The sequence below is a fragment of the Magallana gigas genome, chromosome 9, assembly GCF_963853765.1.
Source record: "Magallana gigas chromosome 9, xbMagGiga1.1, whole genome shotgun sequence".
In the NCBI taxonomy this organism is placed as follows: domain Eukaryota; kingdom Metazoa; phylum Mollusca; class Bivalvia; order Ostreida; family Ostreidae; genus Magallana; species Magallana gigas.
The window spans coordinates 24,880,394-24,907,195 of record NC_088861.1 but is presented as its reverse complement, the minus strand read 5'-3'; the positions used below and the strand labels follow the sequence as shown (position 1 = coordinate 24,907,195).

At 33.1% G+C, this 26,802-nt stretch overlaps 1 protein-coding gene across 1 annotated transcript; it reads left to right on the top strand.

The window, feature by feature from the left end:
* The first annotated feature begins 1,791 nt into the window (after positions 1–1,791).
* On the top strand, positions 1,792–25,237 carry LOC136271867 (atlastin-1-like). The gene is made up of 12 exons (XM_066072430.1): positions 1,792–1,887; positions 9,276–9,505; positions 9,601–9,729; positions 9,911–10,015; positions 11,287–11,337; positions 11,667–11,729; positions 11,895–11,987; positions 12,086–12,224; positions 14,063–14,190; positions 23,381–23,437; positions 24,691–24,762; positions 24,908–25,237. Exons 1-12 carry the CDS (start codon positions 1,875–1,877, stop codon positions 25,235–25,237), a joined length of 1,410 nt encoding a protein of 469 aa, XP_065928502.1. The 5' UTR covers positions 1,792–1,874.
* Positions 25,238–26,802: the final 1,565 nt, after the last annotated feature.

The following is a 26,802-nucleotide window of genomic DNA, read 5'->3' as shown; positions in this document are numbered from 1 at the left end:
ACATTTTTGAATGTTAAGAAGTGTTATATTTTTTTTATGTGTCCAAAGGAAATATACATCATATGACAAAAAAATTTCTCTCAATTTGTTAATAGCTATCTTTTAAAAAAAATAATTTACAAAAACACGAAAAAACAATTAAAAATTCTTTAAAAGTACCTAGAGTATCCCTATCATCACTTTAATATTTGATAAGTATATGTTTTGTGGTCTTCTATTGAAAATTGGAATAAACTGTGGGTGTATAGAGCCACCTTAAATACTCTCCATACTTGCGTTGCCACACTGCACCTCATTGAGAATGGGAGGAGGCACCAAGCAATAACAGGAGCAGAGGCAGCACAGTGGTATGTAAGCTACCCAAAGGGAAAGAAGGGACAAACTGCTGTCGTCAAACCACACAAGACCCCAATTTCTTATGGTATGTTGACAATTATGTTTTGGAAGTCGTAAAAAAGTAATCGATACAAATACATAATACATTAATATGCACAAATGACACTAGAATCAACTGTCAGTTGATTTTTTTAAAATGATACATAGATTGTCTTTTTTCCTTTATAGATTATGTAGAAGAGCTGAGGATCATCGTGGTGGAACGTCGGCGACAGTCTACTTCCTGTCCTTCAGCTGCTGCAGAGGCAGATACCATCATCGGATACAAGCCACCGCCCTTGACTTCGTCCTATGTTCCCATCAACAAAGAAGAACTGGTTGCTATGAGGCGGTAAAGGTTGGCCAATTGAAAAGACATAGTGGTGGATCGGAGAGGTCCAATGTGTGACCAAATCAGCATTCATAAACTCTGTTAATATTTAAAAAATATTTATTTGTTATGATTATATTGTTACAATTTAATTGTTGATCATTTTACTGTTGAAGATTTTCCTTTGTTATACCTATTTGTTCAGATGCTGTTTATGTATTGTTTATATATATATATATATATATATATATATATATATATATATATATATATATATATATATATATATATATATATATATATATATATATATTTTTGTCTTCATCTTTTTATTCCATGATAAATAAATGATATCAAAATATTCACTCTTTCATTTGTAATTCATCTTGGATATGGGTATGAGGATTTAAGCAGTTTACTGTAGAAAGTGAATTCTGAAATATAGGGTGGGGAAATTTATAGTCACGCACCTGTTATTGAAGATGCAAGATACAACTTGGTTTAAAGCTCCTATCTTGTTGGGACATATAATCTAGTATCTTGTCATTCTATAGACAGTTACAGCATGTTTCTTAAGATGTTCCCCTTCATCTCCTATATATAGCTTGTTCTGGCCTTTGTTTGTCGTCTATCGCATCTCTTATTCTGTCTATCTCTACTATGCAAAAAGGTCCAGTTTCGTTACACGTACTTATAATTGAATACTCGTATATTGATGATTCCACAAGATAATTTATTGCAAAAAATCGTGGTAATATTGATGTTCCAATGTTACAAAAAAGTTTTTTCTAAATTATAAGTACACATATATAGTATATTTCGTCATTGTTACAGCCTCTTACATTAACCATGAAATTCCATAAACGTAGTCTTTCGGGGACCCCAAGTTTCATTTGTTCTTAAGTTTCAAAAAGATAAAAACGGCCAGATCGGTATTGTAAATACAAATGTTTTCCTCCTTTTTTAACTTATGTTTTAAGCCCTTTTCCCGGATACATATGCGACAATTAACTTGTAGCTGACCTATGTTATTCCATGTAACCTATTTGATACACATAAACCCCGTAACATTCCCCTCTATGGCGATCGACAGACTTTATCTTTATTGGAAACCCTACTTCCGTTTGTTCTATTTATGTCCATAGTCTTTTGATCCAGACGGAAGAAGATGGCCAGCTCAGGTTTGCTTTTTAAAGTAATTGCTTCCTTATGTTGTTTTAAGCCTTTTTTTTTAAAATGTATATTTACTACGATATATATGTAGCTGATCTATGCATGTGTTATTGATAATTATATTTGATACACATAGACCCTGTAATATTCCTTTCCAGAGCGATAGATAGATTTTATCTTTTTTGGAAACCCTACTTTCTTTTGGTCTATTGATATGTCAATGTTCTTTTGTTCTTTTAATTCAAACAGAAGGGAATGGCCCACTTGGGTTTGTGGTTTAAAAAATATTCATTTCTTTCCTATTTTGTATTATTTTTAAGCCTTTTCAATATATATATATATATATATATATATATATATATATATATATATATATATATATATATATATATATATATATATATATAATCTATTATCTCTCTCTCTCTCTCTCTCTGTGTAGTTGATCTAGGCCGTGGTTATTACTAAAATTGATAACACTCCTTTCTTTGGCGTTCCATAGGTTTTTATCTTTTTTGGAAAGCCAACTTTAGTTATTTCGTCTATTGTTTTCATGTCTATGTTTTTTTTGTTCCAAACAAAAGGAAATGACCTACTAGGTTTTGATTTCAATATCGTTCCTGAATTTTTTTTTAACTTACACTGTGAAATGTCTTTAAAAGTAGATATCAAAATTTTTTTTGGATCTTAATCATACACATTGATATATCGATAATTACTTCACTCCAAATTCTGCCGAACTGATAGTCGACATCAATTATTATTTTATTGCAGGGCTAATAGACGGTCAATCGGTGCGAGGTAATGGAAATAAATAGGGCAATGTCTGGCAAATGTTTAACTCCCTTGATGATAAAGAAATATTTAACTAGATCGATATCAAAATCTGAAAGATCAAGATTGCTTCATTGTTTTCTTTCGTTCGAATTTTTTGATCTTCTACTATATTCTTCTCTCGCGCTCTTTAAGCCGGTGTAATGAAGAATAATGACCCCCGTAGAATAATGACCGGGGGTCATTTTTTCTACGTAGAATAATGACCCCCCTAGCTGAAGAATAATTGGATTTTTCTGAAGAAAAAAGACCCGGGGGTTATTTTTCTTCATGTTAAACATGAAGAAAAATGACCCCCATAGAAAAATGACCCCCCCCCCCCCGTAAACATGAATAGAAATTGGTTACCCCGTATCCAAGATATGACTTTGAAATTACTTAATTCGTAGCAAGCACACGCAAAACACTCTGACATTTCCACAAATTGATTGTTAACAGTTACGTTACTTCTCTCGTCGACATACGGCGGAAAATGACGCAAATAAAGAAAAATTCATACACAATGAAGATATTGTGAGATGATTAACGAACAATAATCATGAAAGAATAATTGTTGTAATGATATAGGCAATATTCATTGGTGAATGAATTGTCAGTCGAAGAATGTTACATGTGTATATCTTTATGGAAAAAGACTAAGGGGACAGGTAACGTAGGAATATGGATACTTCTTATTTACATTTCTTGGGGAAAGTGATTTTTAAAAAACCATTCTGCGTTATAGTTTTGTTTTCTTCTACGTAATACATGAACATCAATATTCTAAACATTTGTTGTAATGTTGTTTTGTGATCATAAATAGACTTTATTCTTTTAGAGCAAATTTGTGAAGAATACCTGACTATATAGTAAATCTTAATAAATAATAAACACTTATCGATTATAATAAGAAAAATTAAAAGCGTTGATAAGAGGTTAGGGCCGATGTTATGGGTTTATATCCCGCTTGATTTTGATCACACGATCTTTATTGTATCCAAAGTTACCAATGCTCATACAAACTACTGAAGCATTAATCATCTTGATATTAACTAAACTTAATAAAGTAAGCCGAGGATAAAGTAAAATATATTTTCTGTAAGAGTACTCTCAGTACTTTGACGATTTTCCTTATTGGCCGTTCACCTCTACTGGCGTAATGGCTGCTGTAAGTGCCTACTAACTTCAGCTTGGTTATAATGCCTAACAGTGGAGTAAACTTTTAATAATTTTGGTTTCACCATTAATTCTGGGTGATGAACTTGTATGTACCCAGCAGTTTGTATTGTGGAAATCCTCAATGCAAGTATAATTCATAAACAATATGAAGAATATAGAAGATGCGACGACGAAGCGCGAAGATGCGAGGCGAAAGTGCTATGTTAAGTGCGAAGAAGTGATACTAATATCGCTTCTTCGCCTTTGCAAATTCGCACTTTCGCCTTCGAATCTTCGCGCTTTCGCCTTTTGAGCTCACCGAGACGAAGTCAATGGGAGCATATGCTATACCCCCGGCGTCGGCGTCCGGAGCTGGTTAAAGTTTTAGTTGCAGCTCCTGTATCTAAGCTATTACCTGTCCTCTCTTCACCAAAATTAAATGGATGATGCATCTGGACCTACTGAATCTGGTTCCTAACTTTCAAATGCTGGAGGAGGTTAAGGTTTTTGGAGCAGATTAAAGTTTTTGTTGCAGGTGCCCTTTAATAGCAATATCTAAGTTACTGCTGGTGCGTACTTCACCAAACTTGCATGGATGGTATGTCTTATGATACTGATGCACCAGACAGGCTTGAGTGCTGAATCTGAGCTATAGGTTTCGGATCCTGGAGGGGGTTAAGGTTTTTGGAGCTGGTTAAAGTTTTTGTTGCAAGTGCCCTCTAATGATTATATCTTAGTTACTACTGGACTTCATTCAACTTGTATGGATTGTGCGTCTTATGATACTAATGCACCTGACAGGCCTAAATGCTGATTCAGAGCCATAGGTTTATGATTCTTTATGAGGTTTTTTGGAACAGGTCACATGTTTTATAGATAATAGCTTGCACAATTGATGTAACTATATTATAAATGAAACGCAGAGGTTGCTTTAGATGCAGAGCCTGATCTCCATTATCAAGGATGCTAGAAAAATCTCTTACCTCACTCAAACCTGCTTGAAAGATAGATGTGGTTGTTGTTAAATGATGTAACATGATTCCTATGATATATAATGTATGATTTGAAACACTATTGTTTAATAGGATACAATATAATACCATATGTTATATTGTTAAACGTTATATGATACTATAAAATATTGTATCAATTGTTATCCCCCCTCCCTTCGCACAAAGGAGGGCATATTGCTTTGCTGCTGTCGGTCTGTCGGTCGGTCCACTAACAGTTTTCGTTCATTTTCTTTGCATAGGATGAACATATTGAAATGAAATTTGGTATACGTTTTATCATGATAATATCTGGGTCAAGTTCGACATTGGGTACGATCGAGCAATTTTCGACAGAGCTATGGCCCTTGGACGTAGAAAAATTCCAGTTATTTGCAGTTTCCGCTAATTTTCCTCGCAGAGGATCAACATATTGGAATGAAATTTTGTATACAGGTTTATCATGATAGTATCTAGGTCACGTTCGATATTGGGTACGATCGAGCAATTTTCAACAGAGTTATACCCCTTGGACATAGAAAAAATCCAGTTATTTGCAGTTCATTTTCTTTGTTGATGTTTCCAAGGGAGGGGGGCATAAGTGTTTTACAAACACATCTTGTTTTTATATTTTATGATATGATATTGTATCATGATATTGTTATGTATAGTATTGACTAATATGATACACTATTGTATAATATTATACTGTATTATTTATTTATATTTTTAATCACATGATACTATTACATACATGTATGATATTGCAATATATAATATTGCATCCTATGATATTATATTGTGTATTCTATGATATTGTATCATACAGTATTGTGTTATGATATTGGTTTCTGTAATATAGAATTATATAACATGAAACTGTATAAATGATATTGTAATATTATGAAATATCGTATCATACAGGCTGTGATATGGAAAAAGGGTATTTATTATTATATTTATTACATACTTAGTAATAAATTATGTAAAAAGGCATCAAGTTGAACATATTGATTTTAAATATTATCTGAAAGTAGTCTATACATGTATTAAATAAAACAACGAGATCTTATTGTTTTACCAACATGTTGCTACAGAACTGGGATTTCCTCGTGTTTTAAAATTAAATGTTCCAAAACTGAAGTTATTAACTGCATTTGAAAATGTCAACTGCAAGAAATGTTTCATTTTTCATCTGTAAACATGCACAAATGCCGAAACGGAAAAAAGGCAGAGGCAGAGGGTGTGATATGGATCCGTATCAGCCCTAGGGCTGATAACCTGTATCAGCCCCGGAGGCCGATATGAGTTGTGTGATGTCATCTATATCACATATGCCAAAAACCTGTATTTATTACTAAGTATGTAATAAAGAATTATATAACATGAAATTGTATATATGATATTGTAATATTATGAAATATCGTATCATACGATATTGTATAATATGATATTGGTTTATATGATATATTATCATATCACATGAAATTTTATTTTATGATATTTTAATGTATGTTATTATATCATATGATACTTATATAATACTTTACCTTATCCCATGATATTGTATCATTTGATATGATACAATGTTGTATCAAATTATATTGTATTATATAAAACAATATCATTTTATGTATCAAATATGATACAGTATCATACAATATAATATCATACTATAATATTTACATTAACTTTCTTTCCTTCTATTAACGAGGCCGGGTCTAATTTTTTCTGCCCTAGATTTTTTAATGAAAATTTTTACATGAATTTCTACTGATATAATTATTATTTTAAGATGAAAAAATAAGACATTTACCACACCGTTTGTTCAAGGGGTCATCTCAAAGTTTGATAATTTTTAACATAGGACCCTATGGGATTTTGCTTCAAATGTATCAATTTTGCACATTTTTTTACATTTTTTTTAAACTTCTGCCCTAGGGATTTCTTTTTATGTTCTACATATTAAAGTTATTGCTTAAAGGCATCAAATGGGCAAATAAAAAAAAACCTTTTACCTCCTGGTTTGTTCCAGGGGTCATACCAAAGTTGTTTTTTGTATGCCCAATTTCCCAGTTTGCCAGATAATGGCTAATTTTTATTTGACAAATACGGAAATGGTGATCTTTATAGTATTATTAAAACATTCAGACACATCGAAGTAATAAATAAATATATAACAACACATATTAAGGGTCATTGAAATAAAATACATGGTTACAGTCATGAAATATATGAATTAAGCTACATTTAGGCGGGTTAAAAAAACGTGACAGAGGGCTAAGGCTTGCTGAACCCTCTTCACGTTTTCGAACCGAGCCCAAATATAGCTTATAATTCGAGACATTTATGTTTATTCCACAATATAATATCAATTTTACGCATCAAACGATCTTTTTTCAACAAATTTTGCTGAATATCTGCAGTTGAAACTATCACGCCATGGCGTCAACAGAGCAAAAAGATGACGTCACAATACAAATGAAACGCTGCGCGAAAGCGTGCGTACTCGTTCTGTACTCGGCCTCGTTAAATTACATTTGTTCATTTGAGTGATATTTACGCACAACACAGAAGACAGAATCACCAAATCTGGTGCGTATGAATACATTCAGTGTTCCTTCAGTATTTCTCAAAGAACAAGAACTGACTCTTCTCGCGACTTCAAACCGGAAAACGACCTGATATTATACTTACGCTGATAAATATTTCATTGATGTAAATATATTTTGACAGTTAAATGAATTCAATTGATTAATTTCTTAGTTTACCAAGAGTAAATTCATTAAATTACAGAAAGAAAATAAAATTGTGTTATTAGAATTTAAAACGCTGTGCACTATTTTTGTCAGCATATTTCGGCTGTTCCAGTGGCCATTCCGTTAATTTCGCATTACTCGTTGAATAAGACAGAGCTTTTAAAAAAAAATCATACACATGTAATTGCGGGAAGGAAATACATGTTTAAAAACGTAAATATAAGCATTGATTTATTATTTTTTGAAAGATGAGGTCTTATAACTGCAACGATGAGTGAAAACAAATTTTCATAACGCGCTAGCGCGCGTTATACAATTCGTATACACACCGCTGCAATTATGTGACCACATCTTTAAAAAAATAATGTTTGAATGCTTAATTATACAATATAATATCATATGTTTCAATGTTATGATGTATTATTGCAATATGATATTGTTTCATATAATACTATATTGTATTATGTTTTATGATATTCTATTATTTGATCAAATATAATTATAAAGTAAAACACAATACAATGTCATATCAAACGCTATTATACACTGTATCATATCTCACAATTTTTTACGGTATTTTATGGTAGTATATGATATATATTGTAAGTATGATAGGTTGCAATTTTAATTATATATTATTGTATTGATTGACATATGAACATATGATTATCATACAATTTTTTAACAGATGTTATACGATATTGTGTCAAAACAGAATCCATAAAATATCCAAGATCATAAAGGATGGTTTTCATATAATATGATAAAGGTGGTCTCATAAAGGTGATGCCTCATAAAGGTGATGCCTCGTCTCGGTGAGCTTTGTAGTCTGTGATTACCTATGTTTTATAATTGCGGAGCTCTCCATCGTTTAAAGGGTTCCGAGGCATATTTTGGAATTTTTTTAAATAAAATTAATAAAATTATCTAGGGGGATAGGGTCCGGACTCCTTCTCCCGTTTTACTGCGTAAATTTATTAATATTAAATTTCCCTCTCCCCCTCTAGATCCATGCATGAGCAAGGCGTGTCGCTCCTTCGCCTTCGCACCTTCGCACTTTAGGCATCACATCTTCGCGCTTCATCGTCGCATCTTCGTATTTTTGCTCCTTCGCCTTCGCACTATCGCCTTTGCAACTTAGGTCGAAGTGGCCCTATCGGAACACCATTGATATATGTAAATGTAATTGTTAAGATGACAACCATACCCCGATGAAATACAATCAATATATTGTTATAACGGAAGGATTTTTATTTTCTAAGATATACCCCTTCTTTCACTTTAAGTTTAATTGAATATGAATTATAATTTCTGTTACTTTCTGTAAACTGCTGCAGTAAAAATTACAATAGTGTAAAGACTATTTCACAAATAATAAAAAAAAATATACTGAAAAACTTTAATCTACAAGGGGGTCATTATTCTGCAGGGGTCACTTTTCTACATGTGGAGTGTGCTCATTTTTATGAAATGACACTAATTTTTCAGGCAAAGGGGTCATTTTTCTACGTAAAATAATGACCGGGGGGTCATTTTCTGCGTAGAATAATGACCCCCGGTCATTATTCTACGGGGGTCATTATTCTTTATTACACCGGAACACAATTTTCCCAAAAAAGTAAGCTTGTTTTAAATTTTATGATACATCCAACGGAAATTTCAGTATTGTAATTGCAGATGTTTCCAACAGAGGTGAACCTCTGCAGGTAATTAGGATCACAAGCAATGACAATGATGGAGAACTAACACATGGGCTGGAATTGGTTGATGATAACTTAGAAAAAATAATGTTAAATCCAGAAGTCAAGGAAACCCCTGTTGTGATTATTTCGATCACAGGCGCCTTTAGAAAAGGCAAATCTTTTCTTTTAGGATTCTTTTTGAAATTCTTGGAGACACAACCGGAGGTAACTGTTTCTGAATATTGAGGAAATATGTCACATAAATTATCTCGTAACTTTATTATACTTTTGTATTCATATTGTTATCATGATATATGAAGGAATGCGATTGGCTGAGTGAAGATGATAGGATAGAGGGATTTGAATGGCGAGGTGGATCCGATCGGGTGACTTCTGGTGTCCATATCTGGAGCAAACCATTTATCCGTGAAAACAATTTTGGGGAAAAGGTTAACTTTTTATCATTGTCACACTAGGTTTCTTGCTTGATCCATAATGTTATAAAAAATTATTCTCCCAATATGAGTTTATGTTTATATTTATAAATTAATGACATGTCTGGAAGTTATTCATTGCTGTGTTTATGTATTTTAGCTAAATGCACAGCCTTTCTCTTTCTATTTGTAATAGGTTGCTGTATTACTTATGGACACCCAAGGTGCTTTTGACGACGATTCTACTGTACAGGACTGTGCCAGCATTTTTGCTCTCGTTACTATGATAAGCTCTGTGCAGGTTTTTCAGATAATATAATTTCTAAACCTTTATTAATATTTGCAATGATTAACAAACAATTAGTAAAGCAAGATGTGATATATATTACACTACTTGACAATATCCCGTGTAAGCGGTAATTACCACTCTTTATACATTAATATAATACAATGCTTCGTGTATTTGTACATGGCCTTTATTTTTTGTTGCAAAAGTTGGAAAAGTTACAAACTATTTTACGTATTTTATTTGTATTTTATTTCAAACCAGAGAGTGGCTGTATGTATTGTGCATCGTGTTACTCTCTCAAATTTTGTTCTTTAGGTTAAATCTCATTATAACTATTATCACCATCCCAAATAAGAATTTCAGATAAAAGACTGACCCAACCAATTAAACTTCCTTGTTTTATGCATCATCTACAATCAGAACATCGCCTGGACTTGATGGAAAAAGTCGAACGATGTTCCAATTGACACCATCTAATCATACAGAGTTCTTAAACAAAAACAATTTGTTCATTGTTCACAAATAAATGTGTAATGTTTACAAGTATTCTGACTCTGTAGTGGTATAAAAATGTGCCTAATTTAAAAACGCTTTTACAATACAGTTCATTTGCATATCCTAAACCAGGGTTGGCAGATCAAAGGTAACTACGCAATGACAAACTTGCCCTAGTAGACATTTCCGCTAATGACGTAATCTAGTCAACCCGCATTCCAGGTTACCCCATTCTTGAAAGTTCTGTCAACGAAATGATCTAGTCAACCCGCGTTCCAGGGTACCCCATTCTTGAAAGTTCTGTCAACCAAAACTATAATCGCGCAATCAAGAAACGAATTTGCTCATTTTATTTATTCAACATTTGTCAAATCTTAATTTCTATGAATATATTTCACTTTTTTCGTAATCATCCAATATTACTCCATCTATTGTATACATATATTTTGATGCAAATTCCCTTGGATCCGCCAAAACGTGTCCGCCATCTTTATCTCAATTTTGCTATTTCGAACTGATTTATCGAAAGTGAAAATTAGTTAGTAATTTCTCAATTACTTATCAGGTCAATCTCAATTATAGTTAACGGACATTTACTCACACGTGTTGAAATACTGAAGATGTTAGCAATTATTCTGGTGCAGGAATTTTGTAGTTTATTAGCAAAATGTCTTAATTTATAAGTAAAGAAATGCAAAGGTTTAGGCGATAAATAGCTCTATGAGATGTTTTGAATTTTAGTTATGTGTAAAAAAAAGTTGCTGCTATTGATTGATTGTTATTATTAGATGTGGAATCTTATGCAGCAGCTACAGGAAGATGATTTGCAACATTTAGAGGTAAAAAAACCCACAACCCAAACCATTCGGCAAATCAAATTGTCATTGTCACCTATATAACATTTATCTAAACAGTTTATTAACAAACCATATCCTTGTTTTGTTTCTAGACAAATAATCTGCTATTGTTTTGCAATTGGTAAAATTAATATGTAACGTAGTTTGTAACTAAGGTATAGTTTTTAGTCTTTTTTAAATGTATAAATGAAAATGGTTGTACTGAGTGTTCTCATTGTCTCGGGATTGTCTTTAAATAACCAGTGAATATTGTACTTTGAACACATTTTGATTATAGAATAGAGTAGTCGTTTTCTTTTTACTATTTTTAGTTTTTTACCGAATATGGAAAACTTTTCAATCAAACATCAGATGAAGGAGATGTGAACGGCTCAGTAAGTGAACTCACAACAGTGTTTTTAATTAATTTAAAAGTCTATTTATTTTAAATGAAGTGTTACATATGAATAATTATGTAAATATGCAATAAAAGATTACATATTTAGCAAGTTCATATAATATTCCTCTTGCAATAACTCTCAATCTTATTTTATTTAAAGAAACTTATATTTTTGATACGAGATTGGAGTTTTCCTTATGAACATGCCTATGGAAAAGATGGTGGAAATGCTTATATTCGCAAGAAACTAAAGGTACATCATTTATGCAATCTAATGTATGCATATTTACATGATATTGCAGTAATTTCAATTAAATCAAAACATTGCTTATAATTATCGTTTTGTTAAAGATTAAAAGCAGTCAACACAACGAACTAAAGAATGTTCGAAGAAACCTGGACAAATATTTTCCAACTATCAGAGGGTTTCTATTGCCCCACCCTGGTAAAGCCATTGTAACGAATCAAGCATATAATGGCCTAGTGAAAGGTAATATCCATTGGATTGTTAGTCGTAACATACGAGTACCATTTTTTGTTAAAAAAAAGTAGGCAAAAGGATTTTCAAGCGAAAGAAACATAAAAGCAAGATATTAAATAAATTTCACATGTTCAACTCATTTTCACAATATTGTCACTCCATCACAATTTTATAAGCTCGCTAATTATTGTTCTATATAATATCATCTCATAAAATAAAATACACTTATGGATACACCATTTTTGGTGTTACATGTAAATGAAATTAAAATTATTAATTTTACAATTCCAATAAGAAAATTGTTTCAGAGTGTTATTTTATATTTAAAGCTGACATGAATTCATAAAAGCATTTGGTCGCCATATTAGTTTTGATATCGCTCCTCTATCGCCACTGGGGTATATATACCGATTGAGAAAGTTACGGACGGTTGCTTTCCGATCGAGGCATTCGGGTTGTACGGACTTCTAAATGCATGAACAACGCATTTTAGTAAACTGTTTGTAATAAAGAAAACAAACAATCAATTAAATACAAAATATATTTTATTCTTTCAAAAAATGTCCAAGGTATCCGCATTATTTTACACAAAAAGTGCTTTCTTACTTTGCATGCACATCGAACACGTGTGTCGTTCATACAGAGTGCATAACGTCTGCATCTTTTTGAAGCCCCGGTGGCACTACATCCAACACAGTAGCTAAATAATAGTGAATCCAAGAAAGTAACAACGTAACATCTTTCCATCGGTTTATACAAAACGGTCCGTTTCTAAAATCCATGTGATCATTGGAATTGATCGATCTGCCACAGTGAGAGGTTTGCGACGGTCTACTTTTATTGAGGATTTTTTAAGTATCTGTGCCTTGATTTTTAGTCTGTCCTGTTTCGTCGTACATTACATAATACCTTGCTAGCACGGTGGTTGTCATATTATTTTTGTTTAAAACGCGTGTCTTTGCGTCCAAGGTAACGTGTTAGGGTGAATAGTGCTATTGGCCTTTTATTGGGGGTGTGTAGCGATGAGCAGAACAATAGAAATCGACAACTAATATAGCGGTAGTCGGCGAAAAAAGGTAAAATAATACGTATTTATGAATTCATGTTAGCTTTAAGCTAAAACCACAATTGTTTATACATAGTCAAACTTAAAACATCTTGTCCATGGTTTTTCGTACAGGTTTAAACTATGTCATTTACTCGGCTAAGTGCACGACATAAAATATTAATAAATATCTTTTAATTTATTACTTTATCTAACTATATTTCTTAATTAATCAATTGCTTGTTTTTCAGTTGAATTTAAAGAAAAGTTTTATCAAGTATATGGATTTTCAAATGTAAAGGGGCATGGCCACGATTTTGGTCAAAACCAATTCAGTGACGCATTTCTAATAGCCAACTAAAATTTGATTGCCAATCGTCAAGATATAAGCTAGATACAGAGCTTACAATTATTTTTAATGTAAACAAAACTCAGGACATGTTTTGTTCACATTTTGAATGTTGGAAAGAAAATCCTAAGTCTAAACCAAACATGAATGTGACAGCCGCACGGAACTGTTCGTTTATGATTAAATCAATTTACCAGATACCCTGTAGAAATATCAGCTTGAAAAAGAACGTTAACCGGTGCAGTAAACCAATGAAAACAAAAAAATGGCATGAGCCTTGTTAACATGAAAATAATTTTGTTTCATCATTAGAAATGCATTACCAAAGTATTGTAAACAATTAAAAACAAAAATAAATGACCAGAATCTAAATTGTGCCCCTTTAAACTTTTCAGCAATTTCTCACATCAATTATTTCATTGCTGCCTTTATGACATTTTGACAATTTTACAGAATTAGATGATGACTTTGTGGACAATGTAAAGTCGTTAATACCTTATATACTGTCAAAAGAAATGCTCGTAGCACGACAAATAAACAATATGGATGTGACTGGAAAATACCTGCTGAAGTATGTAAAAGTAAGTTCAAAATGTCGCACTTATGAAAAATGTGTGTGCGCGTGAACAAAATTACTATATTTGAGCTTATATTTTTCATATTTAAATCGAAGAAGGATATTTCATAAGGTTATGTAATTACATACTATTTAACTTATCAATTTTAACAAAAACCTCCAATGTCAATAATCAAAACTTGTTGAGTTTGTTTTATGCTGCCTGACCTCAATGATATGCACAAGTATTCATACAGCTTACTGCACTTATATTGAAATCGCTTATTTTGAAATTCCGCTTATTTTGAAATAGAAATAAATCCCCAGTTTTTGCCTCTCATTTTCTTTGCATTGATTTAACGGATATAATGAAATCGGCTTTTTTGGAATATCGCTTATATTGAAGCCACTGATCGGTCCCCATAGGTGATAATTATACTTGAATTTTTAACAGTTATGTAACCCGGGGTATTTGGGTCGGTCTTAAGTCCGTTGTGGATATAAAGTTGAGATGTAATTCAGTTTACTTCTTTATTTAATGTAATAAATTACGAAATAGGTATAAATAAACCCTGCAATGAAATAAATGTGAGTTAGGAAAGATAACTCTTACAAGCATGTAGTTTTGACAAAATATGAAAATATTCCTCATTACAAACTAGACTCAAAAATATTTGTGTCTATATTTAAATTATCTGCTTATTAAATAAATAAACAATAAAAATCACATCTGTATAAATAGAACTGTATGTTATCATGTCAAACTTATTTCACATGAGTTTATAATTAAATTGTAGAAATATTAATCAGTTTCATAATACTACTAATACTATGATTTATATTTATATATAACTATACATGAACTAAGCTTAAACCATGTTTAAACAATGCTTACCTCACATGAGGTGTAAAGGTTGATTAGGAAAAATATTCAGGATGTAAAAATAATACTGTAGTTGATAATCTGATAAAGAATGTAAATTTCAAGTATACACAAGTAGACTTCCAAATAGAAACTGGTTTAACAAAGAAGTTTCCCACTAATATTGTCACATGACCAAAAAAGTAACAGCTGACCAATTTTATCCAATAGAAATACAGGAATACAGGAAAAGGGGTATTCCTTCTAAATATAGATTTCGCATTGCCAGAGTTAAAAATAACAAATGATAGGACTCTTACATTAAGGTTAGATAACTGTATTAAATATTTTTGTTAAATATTGCATTGACTAAATAATAATAATATAAAAATAATACACTGTACCAATATTCAAATATTTTCATGTTAGAAAAAGATTTGAACATAATCACCAAAATTATGCAATAATACATATAATATAATAATTCATGAAATTTCGCTCTACCACATTCTCCCCCCTGTTTGAAATATGTCGTCCCGACATTCACTGAATTCACTTCACTGAATTAGACGTCAAAATATCAAGAATCGCTTTTCCTGCCTCTGGTCGTAAATGTTCTAATAACGGAGAACTAGCTGCTAATGATGTCAGGTAATGGATTCGTTCCTTCCAGTCTGGTGTTGCTGTTCTCATCGACTTCGAAATCTGAAAATCGCCAGTCCTATAACGAAGAGGTAATCGTCTCTCCCGTGTGGATCTGCGAAGTGGAACCATTGGTTGCGTTTCCTCGTCTTCGGATTCAGTATGAGATGTATCTTGGTTATCAGGTGCTTCTTCCTGATTCGTCTCATTCTGCGTAGCGCTACTGTCTGTACTGTCCCTCACAGAGATATCTTCTTCAACACTCACTGTGTCCCTCGAAGAGTGGGCGTCCCCTTGTGTCTCTGCTGGATCTTGATCTGCTTCAGTCTGAACTTGAGATTCACCAATAATATTTGAATTATTGTCACTTTGTTCTTCTTGACTGATCACAGCGTACCTCCATTCTGACTCATCTTCTGAAGAATGTTCAAGAAAATCATCAGTTTTGGAAGATTCTGTAGGACTAATTGTAGGCTCCTTTTTCAGTATTTTCGATTTTCTCTTGACAGGAATAGGCTTTTGGAGTTGTGGGGTAGGTGTGTCCTTTAATATTCCTATGGGTAAAAGAAGGTTGCGGTGTAATGTTCTTCTACGACCTTCTCCGTTTTCCTTCTTGACTACAAAAACAGGTATATTCTCATTAGGTTGTCCAATAACTATATAAGGATCTGGTTCCCACCTATCTGCCAGTTTATGCTTTCCTTCAAATGCAACGATCTTCACTAAAACTCTGTCTCCAATTTTCACTGTACCTCCTCTGATTTTGGAATTGTAACACTCTTTCTGCTTGTTTCTGGCTTTCTCTGCTGCAGCTGTTGCTAGTTTATGGGCTTGGATTATTCGTTCTCGTAGATCCTTGATGTATTGAGTAGATGGTTCTTTTTCGTTCACTCGAAGACCAAATGCTGCATCGACTGGTAATCTTGGGTTAGTTCCGAACATCAAAAGATATGGAGTTTGTCCTGTGCTTTCATGTCGAGTGCAGTTATAAGCATGTACAAATGGTTTGACGTATGCTTTCCAATTGGTCTTCTTGCTGGAATCTAGTGAACCTAACATATTTAACAGTGTGCGATTAAAGCGTTCACACATTCCATTTCCCATGGCATGGTAGCTGGTAGTTCTGGAGTTTTCCATACCCATGATTTTACAAAGTTCTTGAATCACTCTGCTTTCAAAGTTGGCTCCTTGGTCCGAATGTATTTTTTCTGGTATGCCATAATGTACAATGAAGTTGTTATAGAACATCTCTGCTGTCGTCTTAGCTAATTGGTTTCTTGATGGAATGGCCATGGCGAATCTGGTGAAATGATCAGTAATTACCAGTATGTGTTTATAGCCTCCTTTACATGGTTCTAAGGTCAGAAAATCCATGCAAACCAATTCTAATGGAGAGGTGGTTGTGATGTTCACTAAAGGTGCTCGTTGATTGGTAGGAGTCTTTCTTCTTGTGCATCGTCCACATTCTTCAATCCAGGTCTCTATGTCTTTGTGCATTCCTGGCCAGTAAAATCTGTCACGTATCAAAGATAAAGTTCTACCCTTGCCAGGGTGGCCCATGTCGTCAGGTAACGCTTCAAGTACTGTTGACGCATGTTCGAAAGGTAGGACAAGTTGATGTCTGGTTTCTTCATCTATATGTGTAACACGATGAAGTACTCCGTCTATCAGTTTCAGGTGGTTGAACTGTCTGAGTAGAGGATTTGATCCTATTTCATTCTTGGACGGTTTCTGTTCATTTCTCACATACTCTATGACATGGTGGATGTCTGGATCTAAGGATTGTGCTTTTTCCCAGTCTATGATGTCTCCAGTGCTCATTCCTCTCGGGTCTATATCATTAAGTATAACATCGGATGAAAGAGTCAATGATTCTACATACGATGAAGTAGCAGAATTGCAGATAGCTTGGACTGTCTCTTTACTCATCGGAAGACGACTAAGAGCATCTGCGTCTGCATTACTTCTTCCTGGTCTGTACCTGATATTGAAATTAAATGCTGCCAGTGCTGCTAACCATCGATGACCCGTCGCATCAAGTTTCGCTGTTGTTAACACATAGGTAACTGGGTTATTGTCTGTAAAAACGGTAAATTGCTGTCCATAAAGATAGTCTTTAAATTTATCACAGATGGCCCATTTAAGTGCAAAAAATTCTCTTTTATGTGGTGGATAATTCTTTTCTGCTTTGTTTAATCCTCTGCTGGCATAGCTGATTACACGTTTATGTCCGTTTTGTTGTTGATAAAGTACAGCTCCTAGTGCATCACCTGAAGCGTCCGTATGAAGTTCATAGGGAAGTGAACTGTTGGCGTATCCTAGAATAGGTGATGACGTCAGATGTTTCTTGAGCGTCTCGAAAGCTTGGTCTTGTGCTTCTCCCCACTTCCACTCTTTGGTCTTTGTCTTCTTCATTGTCTTTTTCATTGGCGTTGGCATGAGATCTGTCAATGGTCTGCTAATTCGACTGAAGTTTTCAATGAATCGCCTATAGTAGCCGACAAATCCGAGAAATTTTCGTACTTCCTCAGGAGTTTTCGGTTTCGGCCAGTTAATAACTCTTTCTGTTTTATCTGGATCCATTTCCACACCTTCTTCAGACACGACATGTCCAATGAACTTCACTTTTCTCTTAAAGAATTCACATTTCCTGGAGATATTTTAATATGAACTTCTCTGATGCGGTTGAATACTAATTTGATGTTTTGAAGATGTTTCTCGAATGTTTTGCCAAAAATTATAATGTCATCTATGAAAACACAGCATATGTTTAAGTTGTAATCTGTTAGTAGATTTTCCATAAGTCTTTGGTAGGTTGCTGGAGAATTCGTCAAACCAAAAGGCATACGATTATATTCAAAGAATCCAAGTGGTCCAACGGAAAATGCGGTGCGTTCTTTGTGATCTTCATATTTTTCTACCTGATGATATCCAGACTTCATGTCGATGTGCAAAAAGAATTTGTTACCAGATAAACAGTCAAGTAATTCCTCAATCCTTGGAAGAGCATAGCTGTCTTTTCTTGTCAGTTTGTTTAATTGACGGTAATCTAAACACATCCTAAGAGTACCGTTTTTCTTTCTCACTAACACTACATTAGACGCATATGGTGAATGTGATGGTCTGATGATACCAATGTCTAATAATTGTCGTAGGTGTGATCTCACTTCGTCGTACATGGATGACGGAATCCTTCGGTATCTTTGTTTGAAAGGAGTCTTGTCTGTAAGGTCTATCCTGTGTTTTACCATGTCTGTATGGCCGACATCATTATCTCCCTTGCTAAATATATCTGAATAAGTCAGTAGGAGATCTTTTCCGCTTTGTAACTGTTCTGTGGTTAAATCACTTTCTGTTATATCGACTTCATCTAACAATTCTGTTGTCTCAGATTTCCATGGTTGTAGATTCTCGACAATAACAGGCTGTACTTCACATATGATTTGTTTAGGCGGTACAGTTATAGTTCTTGTAGTAACGTTAGACAATCTTACAGAAATTATTCCGTTCTTCTTATAACTATACGGTCTCAGAGTGCTCGTGATATCAATATCTTTGAAGTCCGGTGTTAAAGTAGACGACTGTAAAACTGATGAAGTTTTATGATACGGAATTTCTTCGTCATAATATCCGTTTACATCAACAACACTGTTTGGCGGGAGTGTAATTCTATTCACTGTTCTTACAACTGCAAGTCTATAGTTCCTTTTTCTGAGTAGGTTTTCACGTATTTTCAAACATCTAAAGCTGAAGTACCATGGTGTAGTCAGAGATAAATTTTGTAAATATTGAACTCCATGTTCTTCTTTGAGTAGTTGCATCATGGATTCCAAAATGTTAGTTCCAATTAAAGCAGGTATTTGTTGACTGTATTTACTGTCAGGTACCACTAACATTACATGTTCTGATGTATGAGAAATGTTTTTAGGTATTTCCAAGTTAACTTCTATGTAACCTTTGTAAGGTAACTGAGTTCCTCCTGCACATTCAATCTGTAAAATGTTGTCTAAAGTTTTCATGTCAACACTTTGAGATAGTTCTTTGTTATAAAAGGATTCACTTATAGTTGATACAGTGGACCCTGTATCTATGAGAGCTGGTATCTTTTTTCCGTTGATAATAATTTCCGTTTCTGTAGGAGGTCAAAATATCCCTGGTGGTATTGGTGTTTTCACATAATTGTTTGTAGTAATGGGACCACGAGATATCCTGTTATTCCAGCCTAATACCGGCCCCTCTGTATAGGCTTCCTGGAGTTTAAATTGCGACGTGAATGGTCTAGTCTCACACGACATCCTATGGCTATGTGTCCAGGTTGTCTACATCGACGACAGATGATCTCTCCTCCGTTTCTGTCTGCAGTTGGTCCTCTTTGCTGTTGTTGGAACTGGTTGTTGTCAGCTGATGTTTGATACGTGTTTGACTTTCTCTGTTGTTGTCCATTGTATGTTCCTCTGTATTGTGTTCCTCTGTAATGTTGATTTCCTCTGTATTGCTATGGAGCGTTTTGCTGTTGAACGGAGGACACCAGTTGTTGCACTATTCCCTTTAATTCTTCCATGTCACTGTTTTCTGCTGTACTGTTTGTTGATTTGCATATACTGGTAGCTGTATTTGATTTGGATGTTTTCTGTTGATCTTGCTAATGATCTTTTTTGATTTGTCTCAGGGCTATTCTTAACTTGTTAAAGTCTTGTATATTGTCGTATTTATATCCACTTATATCTTTAAGTTCCTGTCTCAGTCCAGTCCAAAGCAGTGAATGTAACATGGAATTCACTTCATTTTGTCTAACTATTCCTTTCACTAATCCCTTTCCGATGATTTCCTCCAGTCTCCCACTCCATGCTGTGATGTCCTCATCTTCTCTCTGTCTTGCTCCGTAAAATTCTGATAATAACTGTTGTTTATTTTCTACACTGCCATACACACTATCTAATGTTTCTAAAATATCGCTTAATGGTTTATCCGGGCCTTGGTACATGACTATTCTGGCTGCTGATCCTGTAAGCGACCTTCTGATGGCGAAATCTTTTTGTTCTCTTGTGTAGCCTGAGTCTTTTAACACCATCTTCACTTCATACCTCCAGATGTCATAGGTTGTATCTCCTTTGTTATCTCCACCGGAGAATGTTCTTATTTTCGGGGGATACGGAGACAAAGTTGTCACAGATCGTGTCCTTGATATGCTAGATCCCTCGGATGGTAAACTGAGTGGGGGTATCTTTGGTTTTACATCTTGTCTTACCCCTGTTTGTTCCACTTTACTAGCACCTGGTGGAATATCTTTTGTTTGGGCTATATAGTCTTTCATTCATTGTCCAAGTTCTGCTGGGTTATTTCCCTTTGGATTTAGTCCCATTGATTGAAATGTGTGCAGCATCCTCTCATAGACCGCTTTGTCAACTGGTTCGGATTCAAAAGGACTAGTCGGCTGAGTTTTGATGACATTATCTTCCTCGTCGCTCATGATGAATGATAATTAAATTCAGAATCACGATAAATTTGCACTTGGAATTCACTTATTTCATTCACACTGATTTCACAATTTGTTTCACTTATATTGATATATTTCACAAAACACAAGCACTAGAATTTCCTCTCAGAATTCCAGAATTCCCAGAGAAATCACTTGAAATCATTATTTCCTTTCACATAATATCATTAAAATTCACTATCAATACTCAGAATGATAATACTATTCTAAATACCAATCGACCAATGTAAATGATAATTCAACAAAATGTTCACTATGCAGAGTAAATGTTGAAAATGGCAATCAAAAATAAGTGTCTAAAGCTAAATTTCTAATTGAATTAAACCTTAATTAAATAATTACTGTTTGTTTTCTTTATAAAGTCAGAATAATAATGTTCGTTGAGCAGGTGCTGTCACTACCGGAAATAGACAAAGTGTCTGTAAATCTAAAGTCCAAACCCTTCGACAGCTGGTTGGTTCCGGAAAATTCACTCACAGTCTGTCGAGGATCCACAAAACACGTTGGGCGACATTGTAACCCGGGGTATTTGGGTCGGTCTTAATAAGTCCGTTGTGGATATAAAGTTGAGATGTAATTCAGTTTACTTCTTTATTTAATGTAATAAATTACGAAATAGGTATAAATAAACCCTGCAATGAAATAAATGTGAGTTAGGAAAGATAACTCTTACAAGCATGTAGTTTTGACAAAATATGAAAATATTCCTCATTACAAACTAGACTCAAAAATATTTGTGTCTATATTTAAATTATCTGCTTATTAAATAAATAAACAATAAAAATCACATCTGTATAAATAGAACTGTATGTTATCATGTCAAACTTATTTCACATGAGTTTATAATTAAATTGTAGAAATATTAATCAGTTTCATAATACTACTAATACTATGATATATATTTATATATAACTATACATGAACTAAGCTTAAACCATGTTTAAACAATGCTTACCTCACATGAGGTGTAAAGGTTGATTAGGAAAAATATTCAGGATGTAAAAATAATACTGTAGTTGATAATCTGATAAAGAATGTAAATTTCAAGTATACACAAGTAGACTTCCAAATAGGAACTGGTTTAACAAAGAAATTTCCCACTAAAATTGTCACATGACCAAAAAAGTAAAAGCTGACCAATATTAGTCAATAGAAATACAGGAATACAGGAAAAAGGGTATTCCTTCTTAATATAGATTTTGCATTGCCAGAGTTAAAAATAACAAATGATAGGACTCTTACATTAAGGTTAGATAACTGTATTAAATATTTTTGTTAAATATTGCATTGACTAAATAATAATAATATAAAAATAATACACTGTACCAATATTCAAATATTTTCATGTTAGAAAAAGATTTGAACATAATTACCAAAATTATGCAATAATACATATAATATAATAATTCATGAAATTTCGCTCTACCACAGTTATATTGAAGTACTCCCTGGCGGCTGTCGTCACAGTTGGTGACAATAATTATGCCATACTGACCGGTTGAGATACGAAGGTGTAAATTGATAATTTCTCATCACGTGTGTTTTCATACTTCTTTCAAAAAGAAAAATTATTTCACTGGTGATTTTTTTACGTATAGGGATGTATTGAGGCTAGACGTAATATTGAAACCCCATGGAAAAGAAAACCTTATCTCCTGACACTAATAACGAACTAGTTATGGCTATTGATTAAAGGACAAAGCTTAAATTCGAAATAGCTAAGGATTTTGAGATTATCGCGAGTGCACTAACGATGAAATAAAAGCAGCGTTTAGCAGTATTTGAAGCGTTTGAGTACGGCGATATTTTCTAAAACGTAAAAGAATGCGATCGGAGATTATGATGAGGTTTAAGATAGTAAGAAAATGAAACTTACGGATATAATTTATATCAAACTTTCAAGGAATAATATTCCATGTAATCTATTTATTGTAATAGATAAATGATTACCAAATAATATGTTTGGGTTTGGTTTTCACTGGTTACATCAGGATTGAACTTTCAAAAATGGCGTCTTCACGTCAGTCAATTTCGCTTATATTAAAATACGGATACATTGAAATAATTTGCATGGTCCACTAAATTTCAATATATCCGGAGTATGCTGTATTTTGAAAACTTAAAAGGAATTAAAAGTTCAATTAAGATATAAACATTAAGTTCATCGAGATATAAATTTGGCGAATGAAATATTTCCTTTAATTTTATAAAAAGGTTTTTGTCAGTTTGTTGAAGAATGGCAAGTACCCTGTGCTACAGACAGCCTTGGAGGTATGTAACCGTTAACTGCTCAAAATCAAAGTGGAGTAATGTTTTTAAGAGATCTAGAGAAACTTTCGTAAGATTGTCGTTTGACCAATGTCTAAGATAGGCCGACTCGAGCTCAGTGCCATTTGTAACAGTTTAAGAACATTTGAAAGGCAAAACTCCCGCTAAATTAATCTGGTAACTTCGGTAAAAAGCATATAATCAAGAAAAACCAAGTTTCTGTGGGTGTAATAAAGAATAATGACCCCCTTAGAATAATGACCGGGGGTCATTTTTCGACGTAGAATACTGACCCCCCTTTCTGAAAAGTATTTGGATTTTTCTGAAGAAAAAAGACCTAGGGGTTAGTTTTCTTCATGTTGAACATAAAGAAAAATGACCCCGTAGAAAAATGACTCCCGCTGTAAACAAGAATAGAAATTGGTTACTCCGTATCCAAGATACGACATTTTTTTAATCATTTGAATTTTCACTCTATTCAACTGGTTTTTTTAAAGTTATAAACACCGTACTTGTAAATACATCGCTGTATATAGTTTTTCATATCCGTAGCATTCACACACAAAACGCTATTACATTGCCACAAATTGATTGTTAACAGTAACGTCATTTTAACAAACAATGAGGATATTGTGTGATAATTAAAGAACAATAATCATAAAAGAATAATTGTTGTAATAATATAAACAATATTCATTCGTGAATGAATTGTCAATCGAAGAATGATACATGTACATGTAAATATTTTTATGGAAAAGACTAAGGAGGCAGATAACGTAGGAATATGAATTCTTCTTATTTATATGGGGGAAAGTGATTTTTTAAAAATCAGTTTACGTTAGTTTTGTTTTCTTCTACGTAATACATGAACATCGATATTCTAAACATTTGTTGTAATGTTTTATTTGTGATTATGAATAGACTTTATTCTTTTGGAGCAAATGTGTGAAGAGTACTTGACTTAAGTAAATCTTAAATAGATAATTATGGTGGCATATCTCTGCCCCTTGTGTTCAAATTATTTTTCTATCAAATAGGTCGACATTCAAGATAGTTCATATCGCGTTCAGTTGGCTTGATTAAAAAATCCTTCAGGTGTGAAATCAAATTTTACTCAAATGTCTCGAAAGTACTAAAGCGATCACAGTAGAATTTTAAGGACGATGTTTTCAACAAATCTTAGATGATAGATATTAAATACTGCACTGAATATGAATTTTATCGCTATACGTCTAATTTTTAAAATGTTAATTTAGGCCACAGCAGCCGTTGGTAAACAGTTAGCAATCAGCGCCGCATTTGAATTGTATAACAGTGAAATGGAAAAGGTATTTTACATCATTTTCATTTTTTTTTTTTATAAATTCCCCAATGAAGACTTGTCATTAATGACAAGACATTATAAGCCTGCAAATTCGTTATATTTCCTGTATTTCACGATGAGTTTTTACAATGTTAAATCTTGTGTCTTAGATTTGCAATTTCCCTACTGGTGAATTTGTATCTGCTGATGTTCTTGAGAGTCATCATAAGAGACTTAAAGATCACGCAAGAGACAAACTTAAGGAGATTCCTAGACTGCAAATATTGGAGCATGAATCTGATGGCCTAGAACAACTTGATATGCTAATCGCACAGAAGTATGATAATTTGAAAAAAATAATGAAAGAGAAACAGTTGGCAGAAAATGCAGTTGCCGCAAAGAAAGAAGCAGAAAGTACTACTGCTCTCATAGGAACAGCAGCATATGGACTTGGATTTGGAGTTGGGACAGCAATTGTAAAAGGATATTTCGGAAAATAGTTCAAAGTTTAAATTCATTTTAGGGGAGTGGTTTTATGTCCTACATGTACATGAAAATATGATTTAAAGATAATTGCATATTGATATATTCCCATCAGTGTTAAATGTAGGATTGCTAGTGCAAACAATGTTATACTATTTAAATTGTGTCTCCTGTAGGATTTAGAGATAAATGCTAGTGTAAACTATTATAATATTAGACTATTTAAAGGGACTTGAACACGATTTGAAAATTTGAAAGTCAAATATCAAATTATAAGCAAGATACAGAGTTCATAATTCTTCTTTGTTTTGTAAACAAAGCTTGAATATTGTCATTTTTTTTTACATATGTGTTGTAATGGTGTATGTTTCAATCAAATGCATCTTTCTTTTGTTGATAATAGTATTTATTAAGATATTGAATTTTTCATGTCATTTTGTCTAAGAAGTGGTAATTCTCTTTATTACATTTTTTGTAAACAAGTATAAGACTCGAGCTTTGTTTACATTACAACCAATGCTTACCTCTGTATATCGATTGTAACTTGACTTTAACATTCAATATTTTGGTCAATCATTTAAAATGCACCAGAAAACCATTTTATACATAAAAAATAAAAATAAAATTATTGATCTCAAATCGTGTCCAAGTCCCTTTTAATTGTTTATATTGTAGTACATCTCCTGTTTTTTTTTCACTTTGTAAATCTGAATTTCAGAAAATGTTTAAAACTTGCGATTGAGTTGAATGTGTTTTGTAGTTATGATTTAAGCAAATCTAGATCTCTTATATAAACAATTAATAAAATTATATTTGATAATGTAAATGACATTATCATAACATAAATCACATTTCTCAACAAATCATATTTTATGAAAGTGCTTGACAGGGTCAGAACAATAGCCAGTCATATATTAAGATGTAGTTTAAAATTATCAAGGTCTTCCGCTGCCGAGCGGAAGACCCTACTTTTATTCTGAAAAATTTTCTGAATTCTTATTTTTTTTCTTCTAGACGCCTTAATATCTCGCTCGTTTGTTCATCGAATGTTTTGAAATTTTCAGGTCTGATAACATACCGCACGATGTTGTCGTTTCATATTTTTTGAGTTATTCACCTTCTAGTAAAATTTAACGACTTCTTTTGTCCGATGGGTTTAGCTTTAACGATGACTGGTATAGTCTCAAAGATGGGCTGGGTTGGAAGTTGATACATTGAATTGGTGCAAGGCATATTTTATTTCTTATCTAAATGCAAATAAAAGGAGGGGTATAGGTGTTAAAACAAAGGTTAGAAAAAAATGCATAAGATTTCACGTATTTTTCGTTTTAGTTTTCTACCTGATAATAATTAAGGTCTTCCGTTTCCAACGGAAGACCTTATTGTTTTTCTTCGGTTTTTTTTTCTCATTAAGGTCTTCCGTTTCCAACGGAAGACCTTGTACTGATTCTGATGGTTCTTCTTCATTATAATTTTTCTTCTTCTAGACGTTTTTAAATCCTCAATAACTTTTTTGTTTGTCATCTGATTTCATTCAAATTTTCACGGTATATTGTAAATTGAATTAGTTTTCTAGAGCACA